This window comes from Meriones unguiculatus, chromosome 8 (assembly GCF_030254825.1).
Source record: "Meriones unguiculatus strain TT.TT164.6M chromosome 8, Bangor_MerUng_6.1, whole genome shotgun sequence".
NCBI lineage: Eukaryota > Metazoa > Chordata > Mammalia > Rodentia > Muridae > Meriones > Meriones unguiculatus.
In genome coordinates this window covers 18,010,386-18,038,233 of record NC_083356.1, presented here as the reverse complement: position 1 = coordinate 18,038,233, position 27,848 = coordinate 18,010,386, and the positions used below count along the sequence as shown (strand labels likewise).

Genomic DNA, 27,848 nt, shown 5'->3' with positions numbered 1-27,848 from the left:
TCAGGCTCAGGCAGCTTCCCACCTTCCTTCCCTGTGCAACAGCCCCAGGGGTGGTAGAGATCCAGGACAGTGACAGTCACTGGCCTGTCAGCCTCACCTGATGTCAGTGCTAACATGTCAGGTAAAACGGTGTGTTGGGGGTGGGTGGGAGGGATGTCAGCAAGCCAAGAGTCGTCCTTAGGACTGTGTTTAAGGTGGGGGTGTGGACATTAGAAAGGATGGCTGTGGTTCAGAGAACAACACACTCAGCCTGTGAAGGTCCTAGATTCCATCCCTAACACCAAACAGAGGAAGCAGGGGCCCAATGTGAAGTCTGAGTAGCAGGTGAGTAGGACAGAAGACCTCAAGGCACGGAATGATGAATGCACTGTCAGGATGAAGGATACCGGAGGCAGAATGCTGCTGGAGAGGACCCAGCCAAGCTGAATCCCGTGAGCAGTGGATTGACCCAGTGGTCATTTCATCCATTTTATTTTTATGTATGGTCACGTGCCTGCAGGTGCTACAAGAGGGCACCAGACCTCCTGGAGGTGGAGTCAGGAGCAGCTCTGGGCCACCTGGGAACTGAGCTGAGGTTCTCTGCAAGAGTGGCAAGCGTCCCCAAAGCCCTGAGCCATCTCTCTGGTCCCACCTGGCATTCTTTGCGCCAAGCGGATAGAAGGGATTGGGCCCTGGCCTGCTGAGGCTTTACCAGCAGGCAGTCAATGTACCCCACACACCCTCCCCAGCTATCAACAAACAGGAGAGTGGGTAAAAACTGTCCCTGGGAGATCCCCAGGATGGGCCTGTTCTTGGTGATGGCTATGCCCTAGGGTCGTGGTGTCGCGTCCACCCCTCCCCTCACCTCTGAGGCGGTGAGCAAAACCACAAGCTAAGCCCAAGCTGTGAGATGACAATCCCACCATAGCCACCAGGTGGCGCTGGCTGGCCTGCAGCATGGAGGTGGGCAGGACATTGTAGGTATTTTGTTTTGTTTGTTTGCTTGTGTGTTTTTTTGTTTTTTGTTTTTTTTTTTTTTTGTTTTGTTTTTGTTTTTGTTTTTTTTACAGAGTTTCTTTGTCTTGGCTGTGCTGGACTTACTTTGTAGACCAGACTTTACCCACCGAGCAATCTTGTTCTCAGTGACCCATGACAGCATTCCAGATCCTGAACTATCCCTATGTCTCCCTGACTCGGCCCTGACTGGAAGGCCGGGGCTCCTCCCTGACTATCACAATGCTTGTTACACAACAGCACTGAGGTCCCCGCAGAAGCTGATGGCTTACAGGTAAAGCAGGCACAGGAGTCTATCTCCTGCTTCCTCTGGGCTCCCTGATGTGTGTCCAGTTTGGAAATGACTAAGGGTAGACCTTTCTAGGCACAGCATGAGGACGGAAGATGACTATCCAGAGTCTGCATTCACCTCGGGCTCTCCTTCTCTACCGAGGAAATGGTGCCCAGACTTGCCTCCCACAGGACTGAGAAAGCCAGCCAGGAAGGGCTTGCCAAGCTCAGTCTCTATCCCACCGTGCCCTGAGATGGAGCCAGAGGCAAGCAGACTGCGGAAGGAGAAGAGATCCACAGGAACACCAACATCTCTCCTCCAGTTTCTTTCTTCCTTTACCCTTCCTCTCACTTCCAGAAGGTCAAACTAGGGAATAGGTTTCAACCCTCACTGAAGTTTGCATGGGGCGAAATAACCAAAATCTGCCTCATCAGAACCCACCCCAGGCTGTCTCCCTCTGTAGCCATTCCCAGGGGACAGGGCAGGAATGGGTTTAGCACCCCTTTGAGAAGAATTGCACAGGGACCTTCTCCACCCAGCACAACACAGAAAACCCACAAGCAGGGGAAGGTGTCTTTTATTAAAGATGCAAGCAAGCACAGAGTACCGTGGTTCCAGAACATCCGTACAGTACTAAAAATAGAAAAATAGAAAGAAAATTTCACAGAAAGCAGCCTTCCTTCCCAGACACACGGGAAAGGCACTGCCATGCCCACCTCACAGAACCATGCATCCGGCCCACGCAAGCTTTTCCCTGGACAGCGTAATACCAGCTACAACCAGACCTGCTTCAGAGACCGCCCACAGCAGGCCCCTCCCACAGCCGGAGCCTCCCACCACCAACCTGGTAAGGAACAGAGTTGGTCCCCCTCAAACAGCAACCTGCTGGTCCACCTCTCACCTGGCCATTGCTTGAGCCAAAGTTGAGCCGGAAGACAGAGCAGGTGTATGTTTGGGGGGGGGTTGTAGGGAAGACAGAGCAGGTGTGTGTTGCGGGGGTGGGGGGGAGGTGTACCACATGGGACCACTGATCCCTCAAACACTCCGCGAGGGCTGAGGTGCTCACTCAAACAGGTAGGCTTGATAATCCTATCCGCATGGAGGACATTCAACCTGCAGACCGGGTCTCCTGGGTATGAGAACCTTGGCTTGGTACCCTTGGCACAGCCAGAACACAAGTGACAGCAACTAGGGGTTTTAGAACCATACTATGTCCTCTTGCCATCAGGAATGTGTCAGTCACTGCCTTGGGGGATAAGAGAAGGCTGCGGCAGAAACTAATTCTTGGTGCAGTCTGGTGTCTGTGGGGACTCCTCACACACCATCGACGCTTTCAGATGCCACCCGCAGCCTCCGGCCAGCTTCCTTTCTGGAACGTTCCTTGGACTCTTCTGTACTGGGCTCAGAGAGCTGCCCACTGGTGGTGTTTCTGAGAACGGCCTGGGACAGGTCCTGGTTTGGTGCCAGAATGGTTCCAGAAGACAGAATTCCACAGGCTACACCCGCCTCTCCGGGATCCATCCCCACCCCCACCGTCGTGTGACCCCCTAACCCGTCCTTCGATCTCAGAACAAGGTGGAATGGCTGTGCCTAGAGAAAAGACTACAAAAAACTACAGCGAACCCTGAGAGCTTCCTACCATCCGGCACTGCTCGCTCCTGCTTCCCCTTGCATTTGGTTGGCAGAGATTTATTTAGATTTCCAGTGAAAAGCGCTATAAAATACAGTGGATAACATGGGGCGCAGGGCAGCCGTTTGCGCTGCCTGTTCGTGTGGCATGGCCACCACGTGGAGACTCAAATGCTATAGGCCAGGCGGCCGCTTCGGACAGCCTCATCCACACTCCTCCGCTCTCTCCATCGGGCTCATCCCCTGCTGTTTCCACGCGGCTTCCGGAGTGTGTCCAGCAAGGAATAAATGAACGCAAACAGGACTTTTAGCGAGTGGAGCATCTGGGGACCGTGAGCATGCAAGTTTGTGGTTTCTGGTATTATAAATAAAAGTCAAACGTGAGGTCACACTTCCCCATCTTCTGTTTATACACTAGATCGAACTTCTCGTTCATGGAGACGGTGAAGATGTCCTTCCACAGCCCGACTCTCCCTGCAACACAGACCAGAGTAGAGCTGGCTGTATCCACCGGTTTCGGAACAAAAGGGAGCCTCAGGGATGGATCTGGAAGCTTCCAGGTTTGTTCCTAGACCCATCTGAACTTGGCCTGCTGTGTGGCATGGGCCACCTGAGCTAGAACACAGGGGCCCTGCTTGTGCTGGGACTTGACCGGAACCAGCTTCCCTAATTCTGGAGGGAAGCCTCGCTACTGCCGCCTTCTGTCAACTTGCCCCAGGCATCCCACGGACACCTGTGGTCTGAGAGGGACTTTACCTCCTGCTCCAGGCTAGCTCCCAGAACCTACCAGGGCAGGTGCTCTTGCCATAAGCCTGCCAGAGAGGAAGTACTGTGGGCTGGGAACTCACAGGTCCACAGCACCAAGTGCTGCTGGCAGATCAGCTGTCTCTGAAGAATTTGAAAAAGAAAAAAAAAAAAACAAACAAACAAAAAAGCCAAAGGACAATAAGGAAGTTCTCCTGAAACCATCAGTGGTAGAGCTTTCTAGAAGCCTAACATTAAATAAATAAATAAATAAATAAATAAATAAATAAATAAGGTTGGGGAGGACTTGAGCTTGCTTTCCAGGCTAGGTATAAAATGCGTCACATACAAGAATTCTGCCCCTCGACTCCAGGGTGTGTCTGCCCACAGCCAGGGGAGAATTAGGAGTCTGTATTCCAAGGAGTGGCCAGCAGGTACGCGCTGCTGGCTTTGTGGTTTTAAATAAGGGGGGCTGAGAGGAAGGGCAACTCTGAGGTTAGAACTGCCATCTGCAACCGATAGCCTTGCTTAGGTCTTCACCAAAGCATTTGTCCCGCCAGGGCCTCAGATCTGCGGCCTACGCCCGCCCTATGGTCACTGGGCTAAACCTATGGACAAGGCAGGACTTTCTCTTTGGTAATGAGACCTCATCTGTCGGGTTTGGAGAAGTAAAATAGAATCATTCTTGCCACCCTCAAAGGATACCAAAGGGACCAATTTAGAAGCTTCTAGACCAACCAGACTATTAATATATTTTTACCAGGACTGTTTTTTGTTTTTTTGTTTTTTGTTTTTTCCCAGCTGAGAGTTTGTCAGAGGAGTCACCCACCTGGTTTAGGATTTGGAATCAAGACAATTTATGCTGTGACATGAACCAAATTTAAGCAATGCAGCCGGCTCCCCGAGCCCCTGCATCCTCGCCACCTCAAGGCGATCTTCTGAGTAAAGAGTCAATGTGCTAAAAGAAAACAAAACCACAGAACTGAAATAAAACCAAAACCAAGGCTGACAGCGACAGAGCAAACGCCTCTGACAGAGAGTGGGGGCAAGCAGCAGAGCACACGTGACCTGGCGCGCTACACACTCACCACACACTCACCATGCACAAACCAAAAGAGGGCTGAGGAGGCGGTCACGGACAGGGTTAACAAAATACAGTGAAAGCAAAACTGAAGAATGGCAAATAAACTCGAAATAATAAGTGTCTGTGAAGGCGCCGCCGAGGGACAAGGGGTGCGGGTTGCTGAGCTGCTCTCTGGAGGAGCAGAGTTCGGCCTTCTTCTGAAAGGCCCTGTGTACTAGCTCCCTAGCAATTGCCTTTGGGCCCTAGCAACTGCGATGTTTCGATTCAGAGGAAAGCTTGGAAGCCATAGCTGCTGTAGGGCTGACAGAAGATGCAGACCTGAAGGTAGCTAGGCTGCAATCAGGCTCATCTTCTCTCCCCACTTTGGGCACCACCCAAAGCCCTCAAGACCTCTCCTCACAGCTCCTCACCCTCTGGAAGTTTCCAGTTCACACTGCTGGCAGCTGGCTTCAGGCCTAGACCATACTTACCTAGGGTTGACTTACGGAGCATGGGCACTGCTCTGAAACATCCTGAGAGTTCAGCACCTGAGCTGCCCCACCGAGCAGCAGCTAACACATGCCCCCCGAAGAACCGGGAAACTGACTCAGTGGCCTCGGGGGCACTCCTGTCTGGAATGTCACCCCCTAAGTCTGCCTGCCCACCAACTGCCTCCTGCTACCAAGGTGTCCCACATCTAACTGGGCCACGTCCACAGCGCCCTGGCTCTCATTACCAATGCCTGGCTGCCCTTCAGGCAAGGCCATGTATCGTGTGTGCCACTGGAACCAGGAAGCCCCTCCCTTGGTCAGCACCCTCTAGGCAGGGAAGGGAAGAAGGCATCTCCTCACATAGGATCCATCTTCCACAGCTCACGACTCACAGCCACCAGAAGGAAGGCTGCCAAGTCAGTGGCCTGCCCTACATTTCAAAACGCCCTGGCACCACAGCCCTGCCTTGGGTCTGCTCTGTGGGTGTTTGACTTGAGCCTTTGGGAAGGGCTCTGCGTGAACATACCTTGCCCAGAGCCTGAGCCAGCCCCAGTAACTGCTGCCCCTGTGAACTCCAGCAAGCACCGCGTGTGCAGGCGGGCAGAGCGTGCCCGACTCCTGGAGCACTGTGCTCTCAACAGGCACTGGCCAGCCAGCAAGTGAGCTTCCCAGAGAAAAATCAGTCCAGAAGGTCCTAGGTAGACCCGAGCAGGGGGGATGGAGGGGACACATACCCCGGCCCACGGGCAGGGCCTCCGCATTGCAGCACTGATCCACCAGCTGGTGGCAGTGCTCAATCAGGGACTCCAGCTGGGCCTTGTCACACGACACCCCCAGGAATCTGGCCAGCTGCTCCACCATGGTCACCAGGTCCTGAAAGATAAGGACAGAGAGCAGAGCAGCTCTTCAGAGGTAGCATTCCAGGGCACAGGGCCGATCTGGGCACTATACTCATGGCCTCCTTCCTCAGGGCTCAGGCGGGACCATTCTGCAAATCAGCCAGGAGGTTAACGTGCTGATTGGGGGGCTCTCAATTCAAAACTTGCAAGTCTGGGATTCGAACCCACAGGTCTGGGAGAAAAGAGGGTAAGATACAGGTAAAAGGTCTTGAGAGCTGTGGCTCATTTACAAACAGCAACAACAAAGACTGTCCCAACAATGGCAAGAGCTAGCTGCCACCCAGCTTCTGAAATCCTCTGCACCCAGAGGTGGCCTGCGCCCCACCCACCTCACACACAGGAAGATGGACTGAGGAAAATAAGTCCTACTAAGTTGCTCACTGGATAAAGAACCGTTTATGGGCCCCACAGTGCCAACAACTGAAGTCGGAACATAGCTGGAGCAGGCATGCCACGGCTCCCCACAGCAGCCATATTCTCCCTGGGAAATGCTGAGGTTACCACCGATTCCCAGAAGGATCCCTGAACTGTCACTCCCAAGACCCCAACAGCCGCTGGCAGCTGCCTTGGTCAAACACTAGGAAGATTCTGGAAGCTCTTTCCTCTCCTCTCTAGCGGTTTATGTCCTGATACTGCATCCCTTCAGAGACCTCCTCCCAAGATTAGCCAAGCCAGTCTCCTCGTTCAGCTGTACACAATAAACCAAATGAGTTTCTGAGCAGCTGGTGTGCACTCCCGCCCGAGTGCACCTGATCCCACCTGACCCCAGATTTTCTGTATGTGTGTCTGTCATTTCTCCATGCTCCATTTCACCCCAGTCAGGCCAATCCCTCAAGCTGTGCGAGGTTGAGGCACACACTTGTTAATCAACGTTTCAATGGGCTGTGCCGGAAGTGTCTGCCCCTCTGTGGGTTCCTGCAGCACCCACCCAGCAGCCTTGATCCTGCTGTTCCCACTCCTAGCTGCCTCATCTCCTGGGAACAGGGAGGCACACAGCCCCAAGGTCCCACGCACAGGAATGACACGATGGGTTATGTGAATCACAGTTGTCAGAGCAAACACAGAATAAATAAGAACCCACTTTTACTGACCCTAGCACTTAAAAAGGAAAAAGAACAAGAGAGAAATAAAACCGGCCCTCAGAAGAAACCGCTCAGGGAAAGGACTGCAGCAGACAGACAGACAGACATAGGTGGGTGGCTGGGGTGCTCTGCGGGACTGCTCTGGGCAGCTCGGCATCCATGCAATGCCTTTCTTGGAGGAAGGACTGCTTCTGCATTGAGACTCCTGTTAAAGGAGACTGTAGGGTGGTTACCAGGCCAAACTGTACACCTCACTCATCTGAGCTTGCTTCCCACTCATAACCAGGAACCGAGTGCTGGCAGGTCACCTGTCATTATCAGGGGAGCCCCATTTGTGAGAGGCTACCATTCAGGGAGACTGTGAGGGTGAAGGGGAACTTTACTTGGGGCACCTGGACAAAGGCCACCAAGACAGGACTAGCAGCAGTAGGGCAGCTGAGGGCCTAAGGGAGAGATGAGGAGCTGCTGGTGGGAAGGTACCCCAGAGAGGAAAACATTTGCCACACAGGTATGAGGGCCTGAGTCCAGATCCCCAGGATCTGATTAAAGCCGGGTGCAGTAGCATGCATTTGCAATGCCCATGCTGCCACAGAGAGATGGGAGGCAGAGACAGGAGGAGCCCTGCTAGCTCATGGCACAAGCCAGCCTGGCATGCACCACAAAGAACAGGACCCTGTCTCAAACAGAAGATGGAGAGTGAGGACCCAGGGTTGTCCTGTGGGCTCCAAATACGTAGTGCAATGCACATACCCATAACATGAACACACTTACAAGTACGTGTACGTACACACACACACACACACACACACACTTATGCACACATGAAAAGTGGAACCATGAGAGCACACAGCTTTGCCTGTAACAACAAGACAATCCACAATATGGAAACACAGGTGTTCTCTCATGGCTACTTTTCTACAGTAAGATGAGAACATGCATTCCTAAAAATGCAACATTAGGAGCTGGAGGGGTGGCTCAGTGGTTAAGAGAGCTTGCTGCTCTTCCAGAGGACCCAGGTTTGATTCCCAGCACCCATATGGTGGATCACAACTGCCTATATAACTCCAGTCCCAGGGGATCTGAAATTCTCTTTTGGCCTCTGTGGGTACTGCTTTCCTGTGGTACATACATGTAATCAAAGCACCCATACACTTAAAACAAAAAGTTTGAAAAAAATTTTAATGTAATCTCAGGTAGGGCATGATGGTACATGCCTTTAATCTCCACACTCTGGAAGAGGCAGGCAGTTCTCTGAGTTTGAGGCCAGCCTGGTCTACAGAGCAAGTTCCAGGACAGTCAGGGACACACAGGGAAACCCTGTCTCAAAAAAAAAAAGTAAAAAACAAACAAACAAACAAAACAACCATCATCATCATCATTTTAGCACTCTAATCTCCATCAAAGACATCAGTAACTACAGGTTACTGTAGTAATGCCAATTAGACACAAAAATCAACTGACTTCAGTGGCTGGATATGGGTGAGTGTACCTGAGAGGGAGCTCTTGTTATAAGCTGCATCTTTGTAATGATACTGATGGAACCTAAACAGTAAGAAGGTGAAGAGATGGCATAGTCATTAGGCACACATACTGCTCTTCCAGAGGACTGGAGTTCAGGTACCAGTACCTGTGTAGGACAGTTCACAACTTCCTATAATTCTAGCCTCAGGGGATCTAATGCCCTCTGCTGGCTGCCATGAGCACCTGCACTCATGTGCACACACACCCCATATGTATATGTATGTATGTATATTATTTAACAATAAAAATAAAATGTTTTTAAAAAGCAAACAACAGCCATGTGTTTGACTAAATTGTCCCCCTCAGGTCCCGGTGCTGAAGCCTGGTCCCAAGTTGGTGGTACTGCTTTTGGAAGCAGCAGAAACATCACAAGGCCTGGCCTTGCTGAAGGAAGTGGCCACTAGGGCGGCTTTTTCCTTTTAAAGGAATCCCTATCCTCTGGTCCCCTTTGGCTTCCTGATCTCCATAGGGTAACTGACCCCTGGAGCATGCTCCCACCCCACCACCGGGCCAGAGTCAACAAATCACAGACTCTGGACAGAATCCTCTGAAAGTGTGGGCTGAAACACAGCCAACCCCTGGGGTTCTCTGCACACTTGGGCCTCCAGGCCATCTGGAATCTTCCTGGTAGTGTGTGTGGGTAGGGGGTTAAAGAGCAGAGTCACTACCTGGGATGTTCGGCCACCAGCAGCAGTTAGTGAGGCTGGCCGGCTTGGTGCCCGCTGTGCCCCCTGCAGCATTCTCAGCAGGACAGCTGGGCCTCACCAGGTGGTGGGTGCCCTCTGTGAGGGCAAGCCTAGACACGGGTGTTCCTTCTGCTTCTCCTATAGCATATGGCACAAGCCCGGCCTAGGGTCAGTGCAGAGGGGACAGTCCAGGACAGGGTACTAGGAGATGAATGATACCACATCACCCCAATCTCTACTCAGTCCTTCCTTGTGCACAGGAGCCATCATCACTGAGGCCCCTTCGTGAGCTCCTCAGGACCCTCTTCAACATGTTCCTAATCAGACTTCCAAGGTCATGTCCAAGTCCACATTAGGCAGGGCTGCCGCCCTCTCCAATATCGTCTCCAATCTCTCTGACCTCTGCTCCAGGCCCTCTCACTAACCATCGCATCCCCCCCCACCTCCAGGTGCAGTGGGCAGCATGGCTTGGCCCTGGTCTCCCTGGTTCAGAACCTCCAGAGAACACTTGAGCCTGGCTTCCTGCAGCCCAGGCCTGTGCACCCTTAGGGACTGTACTGTGAGGAATCAGCTTCCCCTGCTCCAGCAAGAGACCTTCACAGGCCTTTGACTCTCTACACCACAGTCTTCTTGTGGAAGGGGGGTAGGTGTCTCCACCCTGCAGGCTACTCTCTCAGTTAGACAGTAATGGCTGGTTTGGGTGCATCGAATCTTAGGTCTCCCTTTGATGACCACACAGACATGTCTTGGGGCACCCACAGCCAGTGGGTGCTCTAAACCTAGCAAAGGAGTGAGACCACAGGGGAGTGAACAGAAGAAGAGATGAAAAGCAAGGCCAGGACTGAGGCCTGGAGAGACAGCTCAGAGGTTAAAAGCACTTGGTGCTCTTGTTTTCCAGCATAAACACAGTGGCTCACAATCATTCCTAACTCCAGTTCCAGATCCAATACCTTCTTCTGACCTCTTTGGGCACCGACATGTACATGGTATACACATATATACGTGCAGGCAGAAAAACAAAACAAACAAACAAACAAAAAACAGTAACATAAAAATAAATCTGAGAAGGGAGTGAGGAGAGATGACAGTGGCATCTCCACAGCCAAATGAGGAAGGGCAGGGTTGTGTCAAATGCCATTAGAAGGCTAGGGTACAGAGATCCAATAACTATTACTCGTTATAACAAAGTAGAGAACCACTGGGAACCACGACAGAGCAGCTCAGGTGTTGTGGGGCAAGGGCAACAAGAGGTGTGACACAGGATGGGAAGGGTTTGTGGTGAAGTGAAGATGAGGGTAAGATACTGACAGGGGAGAGCGGTCAAGGGCAGGTGTGCTCTTGGCCCTGGGCAGTGGTGGCACATGCTTTTTGTTTGTTTGTTTTTTATTTTCCTGTGTAGCCTTGGCTGTCCTGGACTTGCTTTGTAGACCAGGCTGGTCTTGAACTCACAGAGATCCACCTGCCTCTGCCTTCCTGAGTGCTGGGGTTAAAGGTGTGAGCTACCATGCTCAGCTCTCGGGAGGCAGAGGCGCGCAGATCTCTGAATTTGAAGCCAGCCAGGTCTATAGAGCTAGTTCCAGGATAGCCAGGGCCACACAGAGGAACTCTGTCTCCAAAAGCTGAGAGAGAGAGAGAGAGAGATCAGGACATCCACGCATGGCAGTGGAGATCCCAGGAGGTAATGCAGCTATTAAGACAATATGCTCACATGCTGAGCGTTCCCCACACCTACATAGCCAATGCTAACCTCCTTCCCTGAGCACCCAGGAGAGACGGGGAGGGGGCGCCACAGGGCAGCACACAAGCTCACCAGCATCCCAAAAGCTGATGCAGAAGGCAGTGACTCAGCTACCCCAGCACACTGCCTCACACCATCACCACGGTGATAGTAATGACACAGAGCATGAGAATGGCCGAGGTCCTGCTTCTGTTGTTAAGACAGAACAGCCAAGAAACAGGCTTTCCACGATGTCATTGGGGACCAGCCTGTCCCAACACAGGCCATGTGCTGGACCAGGGACTTGAGCCCCAGTCTCCTCTGTGGCCCACAGGCATCCCTGGGCAAGAAAGCAATTGTGCAGATCCCTCCGATGCCTCTATAGAGTGCTGGCACCAGAGAGCCCCAGCACCGCGGACAGCTGCAGCACCACGGACAGCGTCTCCCGGCAGGCTGGGCCGCGCTCCCGGGACTACTCACCCGGTGCATGTCTTCATACTTGAGGAAGAGCACGTTTGCGTCCATGCGATGTTCCCAGAATTCCTGAACGTGCTCAAACCAGGAACCGTAGCCCACTGTGGAAAGAGGGAAAGGGACACAGCTGGGGCGGGAACCGAACAGGCGACCTCGCCCCCGCACGATGCCCTGCTCCTGCCCTGCCACTGTGAAGGAAACTGCAGGGTCTCCTACAAGGAAAAAAAAGCATCAAAGGCCCTCGCCCCTTCTGCTGCTGACAACCTCCTCCACTCCTACCCAGCCAGAGTATGGATGCCCTGAAGACCCTGGCAAAGCCCGGCAGGGCTTTGAATGGAGAAGGATTTGGTATACACACTAGTGCCAATAGAGAAAAATGCCCAGAGAAATCAGGACAAGAGCAGGCGGAGTAGGATGGGGCGTGTGAAACTCTAAGATAGTTCCGGAACAAGGTCCTACCCCATGACTCCTGGTTGACTCCAGGTGTTCTCAGTTTAGGTGTTCCACCTAAAGAGAGGTGGGAGCTCTGCGCTGTCACAGCGGCAGCATGTGCCACAGCATGACCTTGCCTGGCCAGAGCACCTCAGGGAGGACTCAGCCCACTCTGCAAGCTGTGCCACAGCATTCCTAGTAACGAGCTCCAACGTGTACCCGTCTCTTTGACTGAGGTGCCCTTCGATGATCTTCAGGCCACACTCCCGTGAAGGCTCCAGAGCAGGACTCAGTGTGACACTGTACAGGAGTGGTGCCTGAACCCTTCTGAGCAGCAGGAAGGAACCGACTACATGAGAAGCAGGGGCAGAAATGTCACTCTACCTTCCAGGCCACCTGCAAGCTCCCCGGGGAAGGAGTTGTACTGGGGTACAACGGAGCTGCACAGACACACCTGGCTGACCTCTGCAAACTCCTCTCAGCAAATCTGTTCACTTTATAGAGCTGAGTTTCAGGAAAGGACAGTGGCAGGCCAGGTCACAATAGGTCAAATGCCATGGGAGCCTGGACCCTGATCTGGATCCATGTGGTCACCTGAGTCCAGGCAGATGAAGTCCTGGGGCAGGAGGGAGGCAGGCAGCCCAGTTTAAAAAAAAAAAATGGGAGGACTCTCCCCCACTCCCAAAGAAGGCACAGGACTTCCAGATGGCCTGGACTGCACTGGGTCACAAAGACACTGCCCAAGGAAGGCCGGCCAGGACCACGAACCAAGCAAGGCATGCTGACTGCTACTACAGATACCAAGAGCACCATTGCCTCTGTACCTGGGGCCACAGTGGACAAAGATGTGTGTGTGCTAATGGGAAGTGGGCCTCCAGAGAAGGGGCCCTGCCACGACCTGCTTCTCTCCGTGCCTCTCTGTGCTGAGACCATGAAGACACTTACCCAGGGCCTGCAGGATGTCACAGCCCTGGCCCAGGAAAAGCCCACCTTTGGAGTCCCCAACTGCATAGGTCACTGTCTGTCCACAGAGCATTGCCAACACAGCACCTGTCAAGTGACCCTGTCCTCAGACTATCCCCCGTGTGCTTGTGTCAAAGGAAGACTATCCACATACTATATCAGTGACCCTGTCCAGAGGCTCCACACACTTGTCACTTGACCTGGATAGCCTTTAACCCCAGACCTGCTGGAGTCTCCGGCCACTAACTGTCCTCTGCTCTGTCCAGTACTGGGGACAACAAGCCCAAGCCTGACATGCCAGGCAAGCATGCCTGCCCCCCTGGCTCCCTTACTACCTTTCATTAAGTTGGCTGGGCTAGCCCTGAAGTCAGAATTCAGACAGGCCTTGAGCCTGCAGGCCTCCTGTCTCATTCCCAAGCCCCTAGGATTATAGCCCTGTGCCACCACGCTGGCTAGGAAATAATGTCATTTTAATGCCCCTTCTCTTAGCGGCCACTTTTTTTGAGCTTTGGTCAGGGAGGGAAGGATCACCACGCTGTGGCCACTGAGTGGCTAAGAGCAGAGAGAGGGAAGTGAGCACCCACCAAGTCACACGTTTTAAATAGGATACAGGCCAGAGTGCATGGCTTTGAACCTAGGGCTCTGCACCGTGAACAGGGAGACCTATGCCAGGACAGGTTTTAACAGCTCTGGCTGAGAGTGCACCAAGCTGAATGTGGCAGATCCCTGTTGTCACTCTGGTGCTATTCCCACACACCGATGAGGCAAGAATGGGTGCCAGGACTGGAGGGTATGATGCCATGAGCTAGGAGGGACTGTTCAAACACATGGGAGACTGCAGGGGTACCCCAACAGTACACGGGGGTGGGGGGAGAAGCCAGGTGGGGGTCCTGCAGCAGGCCCAGGGACCCTGGGGAACTGGTCCTGCAGTTTCCTACCACAGATGGGACCCAGCTCTGGACATGGGGCATGGTTGCAGCCATGTTTAACATAAGAAAGCCCTCTCAGCCTCTGCGGGTTTCCAGTTGAGGGCAGCCCCGTGTGCCTGCTGCAGCCTGCTCTACAGGGCCTTGTCTGCACCACAGCCTGGTGGAGGAAACTCCTGGGGGCTGCCCTCAGGCCTTCAGCACTTGAGGTTTTACTGTTATACACTCTATTCTTGCCTCACAATCTCCCTGCAGGACCCTCCCCTCCCCGCGCCATGAGCCACGCGGAGCAGTTAATGTGTTTTCAGACCCAGGGCGAGGACAGTCTCAGTGTGGACTAATGAATGTGGAGCATAACCCCTTTCCCATGACTGGGTGCATGCCACACTGTGGTCAGCCACAAGACCCCACGGGGGTGTCAGGGGTGGGGGCAACTGGGGGAGGTGGGAACACAGCCAAAGGGGAACTGCTACCAGGGCTCTAAGGAGACAGGGGGCCTGCAGGGTGAAGAAAAGAGGCGGGAGGGAGAGAGGGCTACTTCCTCCTATGGTCCCCAACTTCCTAGAAGTGGGGTGGGGTGGGGTGAAAGGTCATGCATCTCCTACCCCAGGCAGGGAGGAGCCAACAGGAAGTATACATCCCAGCACACCCTGCTTTGCCGTCACTGCCAGCCCCTGAGGTCCGCCCATGTGATAATTCACACCCAGTAGCAGCCTTCACACCAGTCGGTGGCTACCATTCACAGCCTAGAGATCTGGGCCTCCGAGTTCACAGTTTTCATTCTCACCTCGTTAAGAACCTAGGCAGGAAGGACAGGTGGTACACTGGAGAGCCCAGAGCCCTCAGGGTGGAGGGGAGCAGGACGAGGCAGTCCCAGGATCTGCGCCTCTAAGATCCACAGCTCCCCAGCCTCGAGCTGTGGTGGTAACTCAAACCCCATCGGCACAGCGGGCTCGCAAAGGCGAGGTGCCCTTACACACAGCACCTCCCCGGAACGCCAGGCACTGGCTGCTATCTATAAGGTTAGGGCACGCACACGCGCCGGCACTTACATTTGTCGTTCATGAACCGCCGACAGAACTCCTGGAAGGTGCCTCGGTAGCTCATGGTCCGCAGCGAGCGGTGGAATTGGTAGTAGGACACCACCAGGTCCTTAGGGTTTCGGGCCATGTAGATGACCTGCGGGCGGCAGAAGGCTGGGTAGGTCCCCCCTCCTCCTGGCCAGGCGTCCCCTGGCTCCTTCCTAGCACTGATGCGCTCTGGCCCACAAGCTGAGTGCGCAGGAGGAATACAGTGACTGTGCCACTGTAAATGCTGTAGACTGTCATCGGTAGGAGACAGACGCCCCAGTGAGGGCTGGGGGCCTGGGGACTTTGGGACTGAGGACAGAGACAAGAGCAGCAGACAAAGGGAGCCCCATCCTCCAATGTTCAGCTGTGAGAGAACATCCCCACCACAGTCCCTGGTAAGCATGGAGGAAGCGCCGCAGACATGATCCAAGACAGACCCTGGGCCAGGGGTAGTGGCACCTACAGGAGGAAGTGGGGGTGGGAGATGGGGATAGGTTACCTTGGAGTCCCCATTGTGGAGGTCAGAGGGCAGAAAGCGATAGGGGAGGTGGCTCTTGATGAGTCGGGGAGACGTCAGTTCCTGCAGGAAGAGGTATGGCTATCATGTTCACGTATGTGAGTACACATTTATATGCACACACACACACACACACACACACACACACACACACACACCTACCTCTTCCCTCCCTCAGCCTTTCTAACAGGTCTGGAAGGATCCTGACGAAGCAGGACCAAAGACACGCTCTAGCCAACTCTCTACTTGAGCCATCTGGACCTGGACACAGCTGGCTGGACCCCAGGCGTTGTAATGAGAATCCTTGTCCCTCGCCTGAAGGGTTGATCCCTTGTGGCTATGGTGGTTTTGTCTGAATGGCTGAGAATTAGGAAGGGTCTACGGGGCAGGGGAAACACAAAACACAGGCATAAAATAGTGCCTGTAAGAACATGGGGGCGTCCAGTTTTAAAGCTTCCGGCTGCCCTCGACTGTGACCTCACAGCAGCCCGGGGCATCATGGGCAGCAAATTTCCTTCAGCCCTTTTATCCTGTCAGCTTCCCCTTGGAGCATGCGTCTCGGTGCCCTCTGTTCCTCTCATCCTTCTGGACATTCTTTAGTTGTCTGTGTGATCCGCTGTCCCCTACTCGGTATCACCATGACGACTTCCTGCCCTACCAGGTGGGAACTGTCAGCTCATTACTGCACCTCACGCCAGAGCAGCACCAGCCTGTCAGGTGCTTAGAGCTGAGGCGCCCCACACTGCCGGTGTGCCCTGGAGAGGCGTCAGCATGACCGGCACAGACTGCAGCTGGGAGGGTGACCTCTGGGTGGCAGATACAGTCCGAAGCAAGCTCACCAAGGGCAGGAGGGATCTGTTGCCGTGACATGTGGAGCGGGGCTCTCGGAGATAGATTCCTGAGAGGGTGCGTGAGGCGAGAGATGCATGGCTTGAGTTGTAGCAGTAGCAGGAGATGGAATGGAAAGAAAGGTCCAGCTACCTCAAAGGGGCAGAATGCGTAAAGCCTCTTACTGTTGAGACAGGATTTCATCACGCAGCCTGAGATGGCCTCAAACTCGTGTCATCCTCCTGCCTCTGACACCCCAGTTCTGGGGCGATAGGTAGAAGCCACTACCCGTAGCTAATATCACTCTTGATAACAAAGATTTTATTCAAACCTGTCCTTTCCAGCTCCCTTGATGGATGAGGGAGGGGGCTGGGACCTGCTTTCCTACTGGTGGTCCCTCAGTCTACAACCAAAGGCATCTGTTTATTTCCTACCTCGTAGACTCCCTGCCGCTGACATCAGTCACCTGCACCTGACAGGCACAGGGTCACAGTCAAGGCCTCAGACCTGTCAGTTTCTCCCTCCTGGCTAGCTAGAACTGCCCGGAGGCCCTCAGATGTCCTCATGAGCTCCCATGGCTCCTTGAGAAGCTGCTGTTACCAAGCAGGTGTTAACTGAAAAAGGGGTCACATGGGTACCTTGATGATGTCCAGACCGGGCTGTGGGTACTCCAGCACTGGCAACTGCTCATCGATGTTCATCAGGCCAATTTCATCAGGGTCAGCACCCTGGCTCACCAAGTAGACCACCTCCTGCAGCAAGCTTGTACCTGGGTGGAGAGTCGGGAAAGGTTGCTCAGAGGAAGCCACTGGGCCAGCCTCACAGTCAACGTCACTCCCGCTGCCTGAGAAGCGGACACAGAGCTCAGCAAGCAAGAGGAACCTGGAGACGGACTGAGAGCAAGCCAAGACTGGGCATCCGCCCTGAGCCCACCACCACTGCCAGTACCCAGCCGGCAGCTTTCCTCTGGGGCAGGACAGCGGGAAAGCTAGCAGGGTGTGCCTGCCACTCGCAGGCTCTGGTGGGGCCTGCTCTCAACTAAGGCTTCCAAGGGCTGAACTTTCCGCTGGATTCAGAAGTGACCAAGCTCAGGGGTAAAGGGCGTGACCGCAGCTGCCAACTGATTCCTTCATCTGCCCCATGACTACTAAGCTAAGCACAGATGCAGCCCGTGCTCCAGGAACACATGGAGGGCAAGAAGCCAACAGGCACACCTGGATCATTCCTGGCTGCACCATTCATGAAACACTCAAAAGCCCTGAAAACACGACAAGGGTGCACGATGGGAAAGTGACAAGGAGGGACACACATACGATACCCAAGGTGAGAACAGCCCAGGACCAGCAACACCATGGTGTGACTATTGCCAAATGAACTGAGGTGACAAGAGGTGAGACCAGGAGCCGCCACAGAAGTGGTCGCTCACTCAGAGACACAGAGGGGACCCACGTCACAGACCTCTCATCACACCTCATGGGAGGCGTGCGGAAGATGGGGCCACACAGAGACAGAAACCACTTCCTCCCGCAGAGGCCTGCTCCCCATGATAGCAGGAGACAGCCAAGGCCAAGGACAGATGTGAGCCTGCTTGTGAGTCACGCAATGCAGAGAGAAACCCACCAGGAGACAGGCACAGTGGCCCACAGGGCTAAGGTATGAGTAAGCCCCCATCCCCCCATTACATAGTGCCATGGATGGGTGCCCTGCTGGATTTGGGGACCATCCGTCCTCTCAGACCCAGGGCCCACTGTCTCCAACCTAAGTGACTTCCACAGCTTTCCATTTTTCACAACAAGGCCCAGAAACAAAAGGTCCAGGCCTAGCCTTCCCTCTCCCTGCTCCCTCCTCACGAACGCAGCTCCTTATGTAGCTTCAGTACTGCCACCCCCAAAGCCTGCCTCCTCAGAGGCTCCAGATACTCGCAGCACAGGCTACCATCTACACCCTTACTGCACCCTCCGACCATGCTAAGCCTGGCACCACCCACTGCACTCCAGTCCCTGAGCATGATTCACAGCCAGCAGGCTGCCTGGGCTCTGCTGGGCATACAGTCCAAGCTGGGGTCCCAGGGCCAGGCAGGCCAGCCAGCCAATGGTCAGCAGGGAGCCTAGGGAGGCCAGAGGCCTGGCTGCTGCTCTCCAGCCTCTGTGACCTCCAGTTCCCAGGACACGAGAGCAGGTACTTCCCATGAGCTCAAAGAAGAGAGAGACACAGCTGATCACACTGCCCCTTCACTTTGAGCTTTGGTCCCTAGAGCTGGCCCTTCCTCTCCAGCATTCCCAAGGTGGACCCAGGAAGCCCCACCCACAGGAAGCCAGGCCTTGTTGGTAATGGTTACATCCCACCAGACCTGTGGAGGTGGAGTCTCGTTCACAGCCTCTCTCCAACCCCTCAGCAATCCACAGCAGACAGCCTCACCTGCCTCACACCTCGGCAAACCTGGTCCCACCACAGGTCCCGACCCTTCCTACCAGCAGTGAGGCTGTCCTCATGCCTGAACCACTTCTTCCGAGGACCACACCTCTCTCTCGGTTGCAGTCCGGTGCACACCTCTGTCTTGCTTTCAAGGTAGCACAGCCTGGGAAGCCACATCACACTGCCCATCTACTCCCAAGGGGCTTTGCACCTTGTAAAAGTGAGAACTTAAACCAGGTCTAGTCACACACACACACACACACACGCACACACACATCTATAATCCAGCACTCAGGAGACTGAGGCAGAAGGATTGAGTTACAGAAAAGGCACTGTCTTAAAGGAAGGAAAAAAAAAAAAAAAAAAAGGCCAGGTGGTGGTGCACGTCTTAAATCCCAGCATTTGGAGGCAGAGGCAGGTGCATCACTCAGTTCGAGGCCAGCCTGGTCTACAGAGTGCGTTCCAAGAAAAAAAAAAAATTAAAACGCAAGACATTACGGGGGCGGAGAGGGAGAGGTGGCTTCTTCACTTCCTCAATATCTTTTCTTTCATAAGAGCCCTTTCTCCCTGCCTTCTCCCTCTACTTATCTCCTCAATGCCAGCCATCAGCAAAGGCCTGCTGGCCTGTCCTTCATGCTCTTTCTGCTGGGCCAACAACCCAGGATTCACATACCCGCCTCCAGATCTTAGCTGTAGCCAGAAAGCCAAGGTGTTTCAGTGGTCCATTCATCCTCTAAGGACCTGTCACCTGGACATAGCTCACACACTGAGCAGGCAGGATGGACGGGCGCAGCTGAGGTACCAGGGGGCAAGGATACCAGGGAGGAAGTGGCCAGCATGAAGCAACTCAATGGTTTTCCAGTCACACAGTTAGTCCTAGACCACAGCTGGAGAAGGAAGGGCTCTCTCTCTCTCTCTCTCTCTCTCACACACACACACACACACAAATGAGGTTGGAAGGCCAGAAAGTACCAAGGCCACAAACCACACACCCTGGTGAGGCCAGCCTGCCTGTCTGTCCTGGTGAGCACTGTCCACTCAGGCTCAGCTAGCTTCCAAGAAAGGCCCTAAAATGGGTCTCTCCTGGCCATCTTCACCGTCTATTTTTAATGTGCTGTATCCTGCCTTCAGCCCACATAGGTCCATGTCACAGACCTGAGCTGTGTTTCGAAATCACCTCCATCCACAAGTCCACCCTTAGCTCCACTATGTATTCGTGCTAGAAACAGCCGAAGCAGCTGGCCCCCCGCCAGCCAGCCATGCTCACACTGGCAGGACTGATTAGGCTCAGGGGTTATTTATTCAAAAGTTGTGCTTTTGGGAGGGGGAGGTATCGAGGGGCCCAGGGGGATCTGATCTGGAGTGGGAAACAGAGGATGGATATTACAACGAGTACATTTTATACTTGCATAAAATTCTCTAAGAGTAAGTAAAGTTATTACGTTTTAGAAATAAAAGAGGCAAAACCTCTCTTCGACGGAAGACAAGGACTCCTTCGACGGAAGACAAGGACCAGCAAGTGACCTGCTCAGGCCAAGGCTGCTCAGAGGCTGAGAAACCTTGAGTATTCAGATTGTGGGCACCCTCCCAGGTGGGACAGCCATGCGTGAGGACACGATGCCGTAGCTTCACGTCACCCTCAGCAGCAGGCTAACAGGATGGGAGAGCTCCAGGATGAGAGCCTGTGTGGCTCTCCTAGCCACAAACCCTGGGCCTCAGGGGCAGGGTAGAGAGGCACCTCTCTCTCAATGGGTCCTCAAGTGTAGAGTGGCAGTTAAGACCACATCAGAGCTGGGAAAGAACAGGACCAGGGGCTGGAGCCAAACACCCATAAGTACTTAGGGACAAGAGCAGCAGGGCAGAGCAGGGAAGTCCCAAAAGGCCTTCATGCTGCTATGGTGGCCACTGGGAGGCCACCTTGAAATACATAAAAGAAGTTGCCCTGAGTGACCAGCCTGCTGCACCCCAACACATACAATCTGCAGGGAAAACAGCTGTTGATTGGGAAAGCAGCCAGGCTTCTCCACTGGCTCTGTGTGTTGGTGGACCAATGCCATCATCCGCAGCTCACTCCACTGACACGGCCAAAGCCTGAGTGGCAGAGCACCAATGCCCTGGTGGTAGCTGACAGGACACTCGGACCTCAGTCCTAGCTGAGGTGCATGAAAGGCTCTGGAATTCAGGAATCTGGGGTACAGCCTCTCAACAGACCCAAGGAGACCAGCAAAATCTCCCCCAGAACTCTGGAGACAGGATTCTTCACTGTATAGACAGGGCCAATCAGAGCAGGGCCAGCACCACCAGGTTCCCGAGGATGGACCCTTTTATTTTCATTTATATCATTCACCAAAGCCACACTGCTACCCAGTCCAACCAACCAAACTACGTCAGAATGCATGAGAGAACACCCCATCTCCTCCCGCAGACTCCACTCCCAGGGGCAAAGGCTCAGCCGGTTCTTCCAGCCAACCTCCAGGTAACGTGTTACCATTCATGGCCTGTATGTGTCAAATGAGCTACTGATCTTCACACAGTACCTTGACACATCCTTCCCCCCTCCCAGAAAGCCTCAGCACGGCGTACTGTACTTCCTGGGTACATACCTCTGCCTGCTCCACGTCAGGTACCCCATGCAGCGATCACATGTCCCGTCTCATTCAGTACCTTGGTTTTCCTGACTGTGTGTGTCTGATTTCCTACAACCATTAATTCAGATCTAACAAACATTCCCTGGTAGTGAGAGACCTGGGCACCCTTGGCTCTGTTGGCAGTGGACATTTTTGCCCACAGGGATGCATTCAAAGCCCCAGCGGGCATCCGAGGCTGGGAACACCACTGAGCTTTACAAAGCATGCTTTTTCTCCAATACACATTTACGATAAAGTTCACCTGCAGGTCAGGATTGAGAGTAACCTATGCAGCCCGGCATGGTTGTGCGCGCCTTTAATTCCAGCAGTAGAGGCAGAGTGCAGAGGCAGGTGGATCTCTGAGTCTGAACCCAGCCTGATCTACAGAGTGATCTCCAGGCTGGCCAAGGATACACAGAGAAACCCTGACTCAAAACAAAAATAAAAACAAACAAACAAAAAACAACCATAACAATATTCTGTAAGAAAAGTTATATAAATATGGTCCCTCTCGCTCTCAGAATACTTTGTGTAGGTATGCATACATGTTCCTGGTGTGTGTGTGTGTGTGTGTGTGTGTGTGTGTGTAGGTAGGACCTTGTCTCAGAAGGACGGAAAGAGAAGGAAGGAAACAGAGAGGGAGAGAAGAAGGGAGGGAGGGAGGTTAAGAGGGAGTCTTAATTCTTCCTTGCTCTGTAGAAATGCTTTCAGACATGCTTGGCTGTGAGCAAATGAAATTAGACCAGGAAATCACCGTATCTCTTGGGGACATGACCCTGTCACTCGCATCACTGGTCCCACATGGTGACCTGACCTGAAACGCATTACACAGCTGTCTCCCTGGAATCTCCTCCACATCAGATCCATGCTGTTCCTCGTCTGTGCTTCTTCCTGGCTGGCTCTCTCCTCCCTGCTTCCTCAGACCTCAAGTACAGGACCAGCAGCTGGGCTGGGCACAGAAGCCCAAGCCAGATCTTAGAGGCTGAAAGTGCCACTGCTGTTCTGGTGTGGCAGGCCACTTCCCAGAACCAGGATCTTGGCATCCGCATCATCCAGCAGCGCTGGGGTCACTCAGTCTGAGCCTGATGCTGCGGATCTCACAGCCTGGCTTCTGAAAGCCATGGTCTTGTCAGCCATGTCTGCCCCCCTCTCTCTGCTCTCTCTTCTGGAGCTGATGTCCACCTTCCTGTCCATCCCTGCTACTTGACATCATTTTCTACAACTCTTCTACTTTATAGCCATTTCCTCAGCTAGACCCCACAGCCCAACGCTTACCGTCCCAACTCTTCGACTTGCCCTTTGAAAACTTCCTGGAGCTCAAAGCACTCCCTCCAATCCCTCCTCCACGCTGCTCTCTCTGAGGAGGTATCACCCACAGTCTCTGAGGACTGAAGCCATCAAGGCATGGGAGGGGACACTCCTCTGTCTTTTCTTCCTCCACTTAAGTGTCTGTGGGTCTCTGTCATCCTTCAGCAGTGGTCTGACACAGCGACCTTAAATACAGTTCCTCATGTTGTGCTGTCCAACCATACAATTATTTTATCGCTACTTCATAGCTGTACTTTTGCTACTGTTAAGAATCGTAACACAGATACCTGATATATGAGCCTTCTGGAGGGTCGCGACCCACAGGTTGAGAACCAATATCCCACAGGGTACCTGAGCTGGGAACCTCCCGGGTAGGAATGGGAGGCAGCTGGGGGATGGGAGGCCCAGGTGTGTGTGCACTCATGAGACTGGGGAGGGGGGTGGCACGAGACAGAGACACAAACACACACAAGGACAGGTTGGCAGAGCCACGGACAGGCGGTCTGACAGACCACAAGGTCGTCCTTTCCCCCGAGCGGACCGTCACTTCTGTTCCCCATGGGTCTCTACCATCCCACAGATCAGTTCTCACTGGTGTCCACGTTCCCAAAGATGGAGACCTCCAAACTCTGGTGTGGGGCCTGAACCCAGGTATCCTGTGAAGGACAGATGGGGCTGGGAACCTCACTTCTCAGGGGGTACCATCCACCTGACCCCCGCTGCTAACAAAGACTGTGCCCAGCATCCGCCTGTGTCCTACATCATAAACTTTTAGAGTCAGCAACCCCAAAGAAACCCGCATGCGGTGACCGCCTCACCGATTCCCAGGGCTCTGCAGTGAAACTGCCCTCCCCATCTTTAGTCAACATCTGGCCAGGCAAGCCTGGTCTTCCAGACCCCTACTGCCCACACGGGCCATCAGCTTTCTGTCACTCCTGGTCCGTCACTGTGTTCCATCTGCCCCACAGAGCACCATCTTTGCTGGCTGTTGCAGAGCTCTCTTCTCCCGGCTGGGGATTGGGCCAAGGTGAGACGAACAGGAAGCCCTGGGACACATTCCACCTGTGACGTGGGAGTTCAGCTTCCCCCTCGGCCTGGGAGACAGGAGGGAGTCCCATCCCCATTGGGCATCCTTTTCGGTGGCCAGGATCTCACTGGGCGTCAAGAGGAGGTGGCAGCTCTGGTCACCAAGCAGACTCCTGTTCAAGCTCCTTTGGTCCAGACAACACCGGTGGCTGTGCCGCACTGGGCCCCATCACTTTGCCACACTACAGAAATGCCAAGAACCTGGAGCCCGGTGCCCAGTGTGCTAGTCTGCTTCGATTGTTAACTCGGCACAGCCTACAGATCTCATCAGGGAGAGATCTCAAAGAACCGCCCAGCTCACACAGGCCTGTGGCATGTCTGTGAGGGATGGTTTCCATGTGGACCCACCCTGGCCATTTGGGACAGCACCATCTCTAGGCAGGTGGTCCTGGACTGTGTGAGAAAACTAGCTAAAAAGCATGAGCCACGGGGAGCCAGGAACACAGCCAGCAGTGTTCCTCCATGCTTCCTGCCTGCAGGCCCCTGTCTCAGATTCCTATCCTGACTTCCCTCAGTGATAGATTGGGAAATAGCAAGTCAAGTAAACCCCTCCCTCCTCCAAGTTGCTTTGCTCAAAGAGTATTTTATCACAACAAGAGAAAGCACATCAGGACATCCAGCCTGGCACTCTAATGACTCTAGGAGCCAAGGAAAGACACCGCTCCTCTGGGCCTCTGTTCTCCCACAGTGCCAATCTCCTACTCTCCAAGAGGGCACTCACTCAGGTGGAGGATATCCCCCACTGCAGCCCCTAAGCAGAGTTCAGGACCTCATGGAGTGAAGCATGCATCCCCAAAAGAGCACCAAGTAGAAAACATTGGACAGGTGCTCCTGAAAGAAGAATAAAGGGCAAGTGGGGATACCAGGGGCCTCCTGAGGGCACGGAGGACACCCAGGTGGAACCCAGCCGCTCAGCTGTCACCCTGGCAGAACCATGGGGTCCACCAAGGCCAACACAGACTTCTACGTCTGTTCTCTATGTTGTTACACCACTGTGATGGTCTCCCCAGGCTGGGCTGTTCATTCCAAAGCCAGAAGGAGGTGGGAGTCGAATGGCTTGGTACCCAAGCCTGGGCACCCTGCAGGCACATGAGCTGGCTCCAAGTCCAGCTTACACGACTGGAAACTGTCCCCTAGCTAGGATCACAGACTCTGCCCTTCAGGCACTGGGGGGCCCTGATGCTGAGGTGGGTGGCTCCTTGATACATGAAGGTGCCGGGCCTCAGCCCTGAGCCAGCTCTTCCCTTAAGGAGGCAGAGGTTAAAAGAACAAATAGAAATGGCCGCCCCATCCCCCAACCACTGAGGCAGGAGGGAGGAAGCTGCCAGGGACGCCCACTTCTCTCCCAGAGGCAAAGGGCCCGAGATACGTCCACCCTGTCTCTCCAAGGGCCTGGAGGCTGGGCAGAAGGCCACAGAGGCTGCCTTTCTCTGGTTCTGGTTCCTCCCCTCTCCCAGCTGAGGCCACTCTGCTACCTGGTTCATGCTGGGCCATTCCCCAGGACCCCAGCCCCACTGTCAGGCCCAGACTCTCAGCCCTGGAGGTCACTGGGTCCAGGAAGTGCCAGGAGGGCTGGGGGCAGCCAGGCTCACCCCTGACAGTGGCTCCTCTCTGGGAGATGAGGTAAGCAACCCCAATACCATCACTCACAAAGCACCCTGGGCATGGCACTGGCACCTGCAGCAGCGATGTTGGTGCTGAGGCACTGACCCCAGAGTGACCCGGGGATGGTCACCTGACTTCTGAAAAGTAGGCTTTCCTACCAGCAGAGCCAGGGGCACTCACCTCAGCCTAGAACCGGTCACACACGTGCCACCATCCCCACCTGGGCTGTGGGGACCCACCCTGCCCTACTCAAACCTGGGAGAGGTTCAGGTGCCAAGCCAGCACAGAGCCTGGAGATGGTTTCCTGGTTCTTCCTAGCATACCTGTGCTCTAGTATGTAGGCCTTGAGGCAAATGGGACAGGGAGTGGGCAGGGGCAGAGAGACACAGCAAGAGCCACTAGGCCATGGGACAGTCCATTTCTGGAAGGCAGCTCCCAGGATGTGATGGGGAAGGGAGAAATGGGGTCCCTGAGCCACCGCTGGGGGTCTCATTGCTGGGAAAGGAGCTGTGACGCTTTTACACCAACTCTGGCCTGCGCTTCTCTCTGCACTTGGCGCGTGTGACACACATAAGACATGAGTGGCTCTTACCCAGAAAACCGCATCCAGCCAGACGTGGTGTGGAGGATTCCTGTAACCCCAGCATTTGAGAGGCTGAGGCAGGAAGATCAAGAGTTCAAGGCTAGCCTCAGCTACATAGCAAGTTCAAGGCCAGCCTGTACTACATGAGACCTTGTCTCAAACAGCAAAATAAATAAATGAATGAATGAATAAAAAAATAAATAAATGTGGGTGCCCTATGGGGAGACTGTGATAATCCACCCCAATTCCAGCAATGGGAAGGCTGAAGCAGGGAGAGCGAAAGCTCAAGGCCGGCCTGGGGTACGCAGAGAGACCCTGTCTCAAAACATTCACACACACAAGAACGCACAGACTCATGAGCACACACACGTTTCCCATCCAACTCCTCTGTGCAGTGTCCAGGAAGCTCATCAGAAAACACCAGGCCCCAGCACTGGGTGTCTCTAACACTCAACAACCCCCCAAGTTCATAGCTAGGCCTCTACCCTGGCCACTCCCCCAGGTACCCCAAGCCAAAGTTCCTCCTCAGCCCTTTCCAGTAACTCACACCTCGGTCCCTCTCTCGAGGCAGCTCCGCCACAACCGCAGCCACAACCCCTGGTCCTAAGGGCTCTGAGAACCAAGTCTCCCACAATTCCCGGGCCCAGGTGGGGAACCGGAATCTCTGCACATTCATACACTTTGTGGCGAGGACCGTACAGCCGCCCTGAGGCTGGGTATAGAGCTGAGTGGCAGAGCATACACGGAGCATAAGGCCTCAAGGCCCTGGGTTCACCCCAGGCACGGGTCCAAAAGAGGCGACACCAGACACAGCCACAGATTCAGCTGGGGACCGCCGAGCGTGGTGGCCAGTACATAGAGAATTCTCTGAAAGCCAATCCTAGCTCAGGCCAGTGGGGATTAAGGCCGGAATGAGGTCGTAGGGTGTTTCCAGCCTCGGTCCCTCCTGCCCATCTCCTGCCATGCCTCTTCCAGGACAGCCCAGCCAGCTGCACTCGCGGTGGTGGGTCAGTGCCTGCATTTGGACTCGACCCCAGGGCCTTTGCATCCCCATCCCTGGCGAAGATGCCAGACAACTGTCCTGCCAGCCGGGCCTGGCAGGCGGGCCTGGGTGACACCCTGCTTACATCTTCTCCTGTCAGCGCCTGCTCGGATACCCTGGGGTGACGGACAGCCACCTTCTCAACTACCCTCAGCCTGCAGGACTGTGGTCACAAGGACGCCCTGCAGGCACAGCGCACGAACCGAACGAACGGGAGAGCCAGCTTGGCTCGTTCCCACAGACCCCAGAAAAGGCACCACACGGCCATCTCCACACCAGGCCTGGACAGCTGGGCGGCTCAGATCCCAGCCCAGCTGTGTGACCTTGGACAAGCCTCCTCCCCTCTCTGTGCCTCTGCTGGAAGCTCTAACCTCGCACGGCTGCTGGGGACTCGGGTGCTCCGGTCCCGCCTTGGTGACAGAGACAGCCCATAGACCAGGCTACAGGGGCAGCGGAGGCCGGACCCATCCCCCACGGAGCCCCCGCTGGAGGCGCGACCGCCGCCCCCGCCGCCCGCCACCGCACGGGGAGCCGGCCAGGGCGTGGGACACAGAGAGGTTGAGCGACCCGCCCAAGGTCACACAGCGGCGCGACCGCCGGGCGCGGCGCGGGGTCCCCGGCTCACCAGACTTGGGGTAGGTGACGATCCACACGTCGCTGGGCCGCACCGGGAAGTCGGCGATGTCCTCCATCTTCCCGCGGCAGAAGGGCGGCAGCCGCACGCCATGGAACTCGAAGTACTTGCTCTCGAACTCGCCCGGGGTTCCCGGGGTCTCCGCTTCGCTCTCCGCCATGCCGCCGCCCGGCCCGGCCCGCAGCTCCAGGGCGTGACGTCACGGCGCCGGCGCGGGGCTCCGCGGGCATGACGTCATGGCC

At 54.6% G+C, this 27,848-nt stretch overlaps 1 protein-coding gene across 1 annotated transcript; it reads right to left on the bottom strand.

The window, feature by feature from the left end:
- Window positions 1–1,825: 1,825 nt before the first annotated feature.
- Sult4a1 (sulfotransferase family 4A member 1) lies at window positions 1,826–27,833 on the bottom strand. The gene is made up of 7 exons (XM_021630897.2): window positions 27,598–27,833; window positions 16,945–17,075; window positions 15,461–15,541; window positions 14,944–15,070; window positions 11,577–11,671; window positions 5,926–6,064; window positions 1,826–3,367 (listed from the first exon to the last, which is right to left on the bottom strand). The coding sequence occupies exons 1-7, from the start codon at window positions 27,764–27,766 to the stop codon at window positions 3,255–3,257; spliced, it is 855 nt and encodes a 284-aa protein (XP_021486572.1). The 5' UTR covers window positions 27,767–27,833; the 3' UTR covers window positions 1,826–3,254.
- Window positions 27,834–27,848: the final 15 nt, after the last annotated feature.

Bases quoted from the DNA above. Each gene is read 5' to 3' on its own strand.
- Sult4a1 (XM_021630897.2), bottom strand. From the start codon at position 27,766: ATGGCGGAGAGCGAAGCGGAGACCCCGGGAACCCCGGGCGAGTTCGAG. The intron at 6,065-11,576 runs GTGAGTAGTCCC...CTTATCTTTCAG, and splicing joins AGTATGAAGACATGCACCGG to GACCTGGTGACCATGGTGGA. The intron at 3,368-5,925 runs GTATGTGTCCCC...TCTGTGTTGCAG, and splicing joins GGCCCTGCCCGTGGGCCGGG to GGAGAGTCGGGCTGTGGAAG.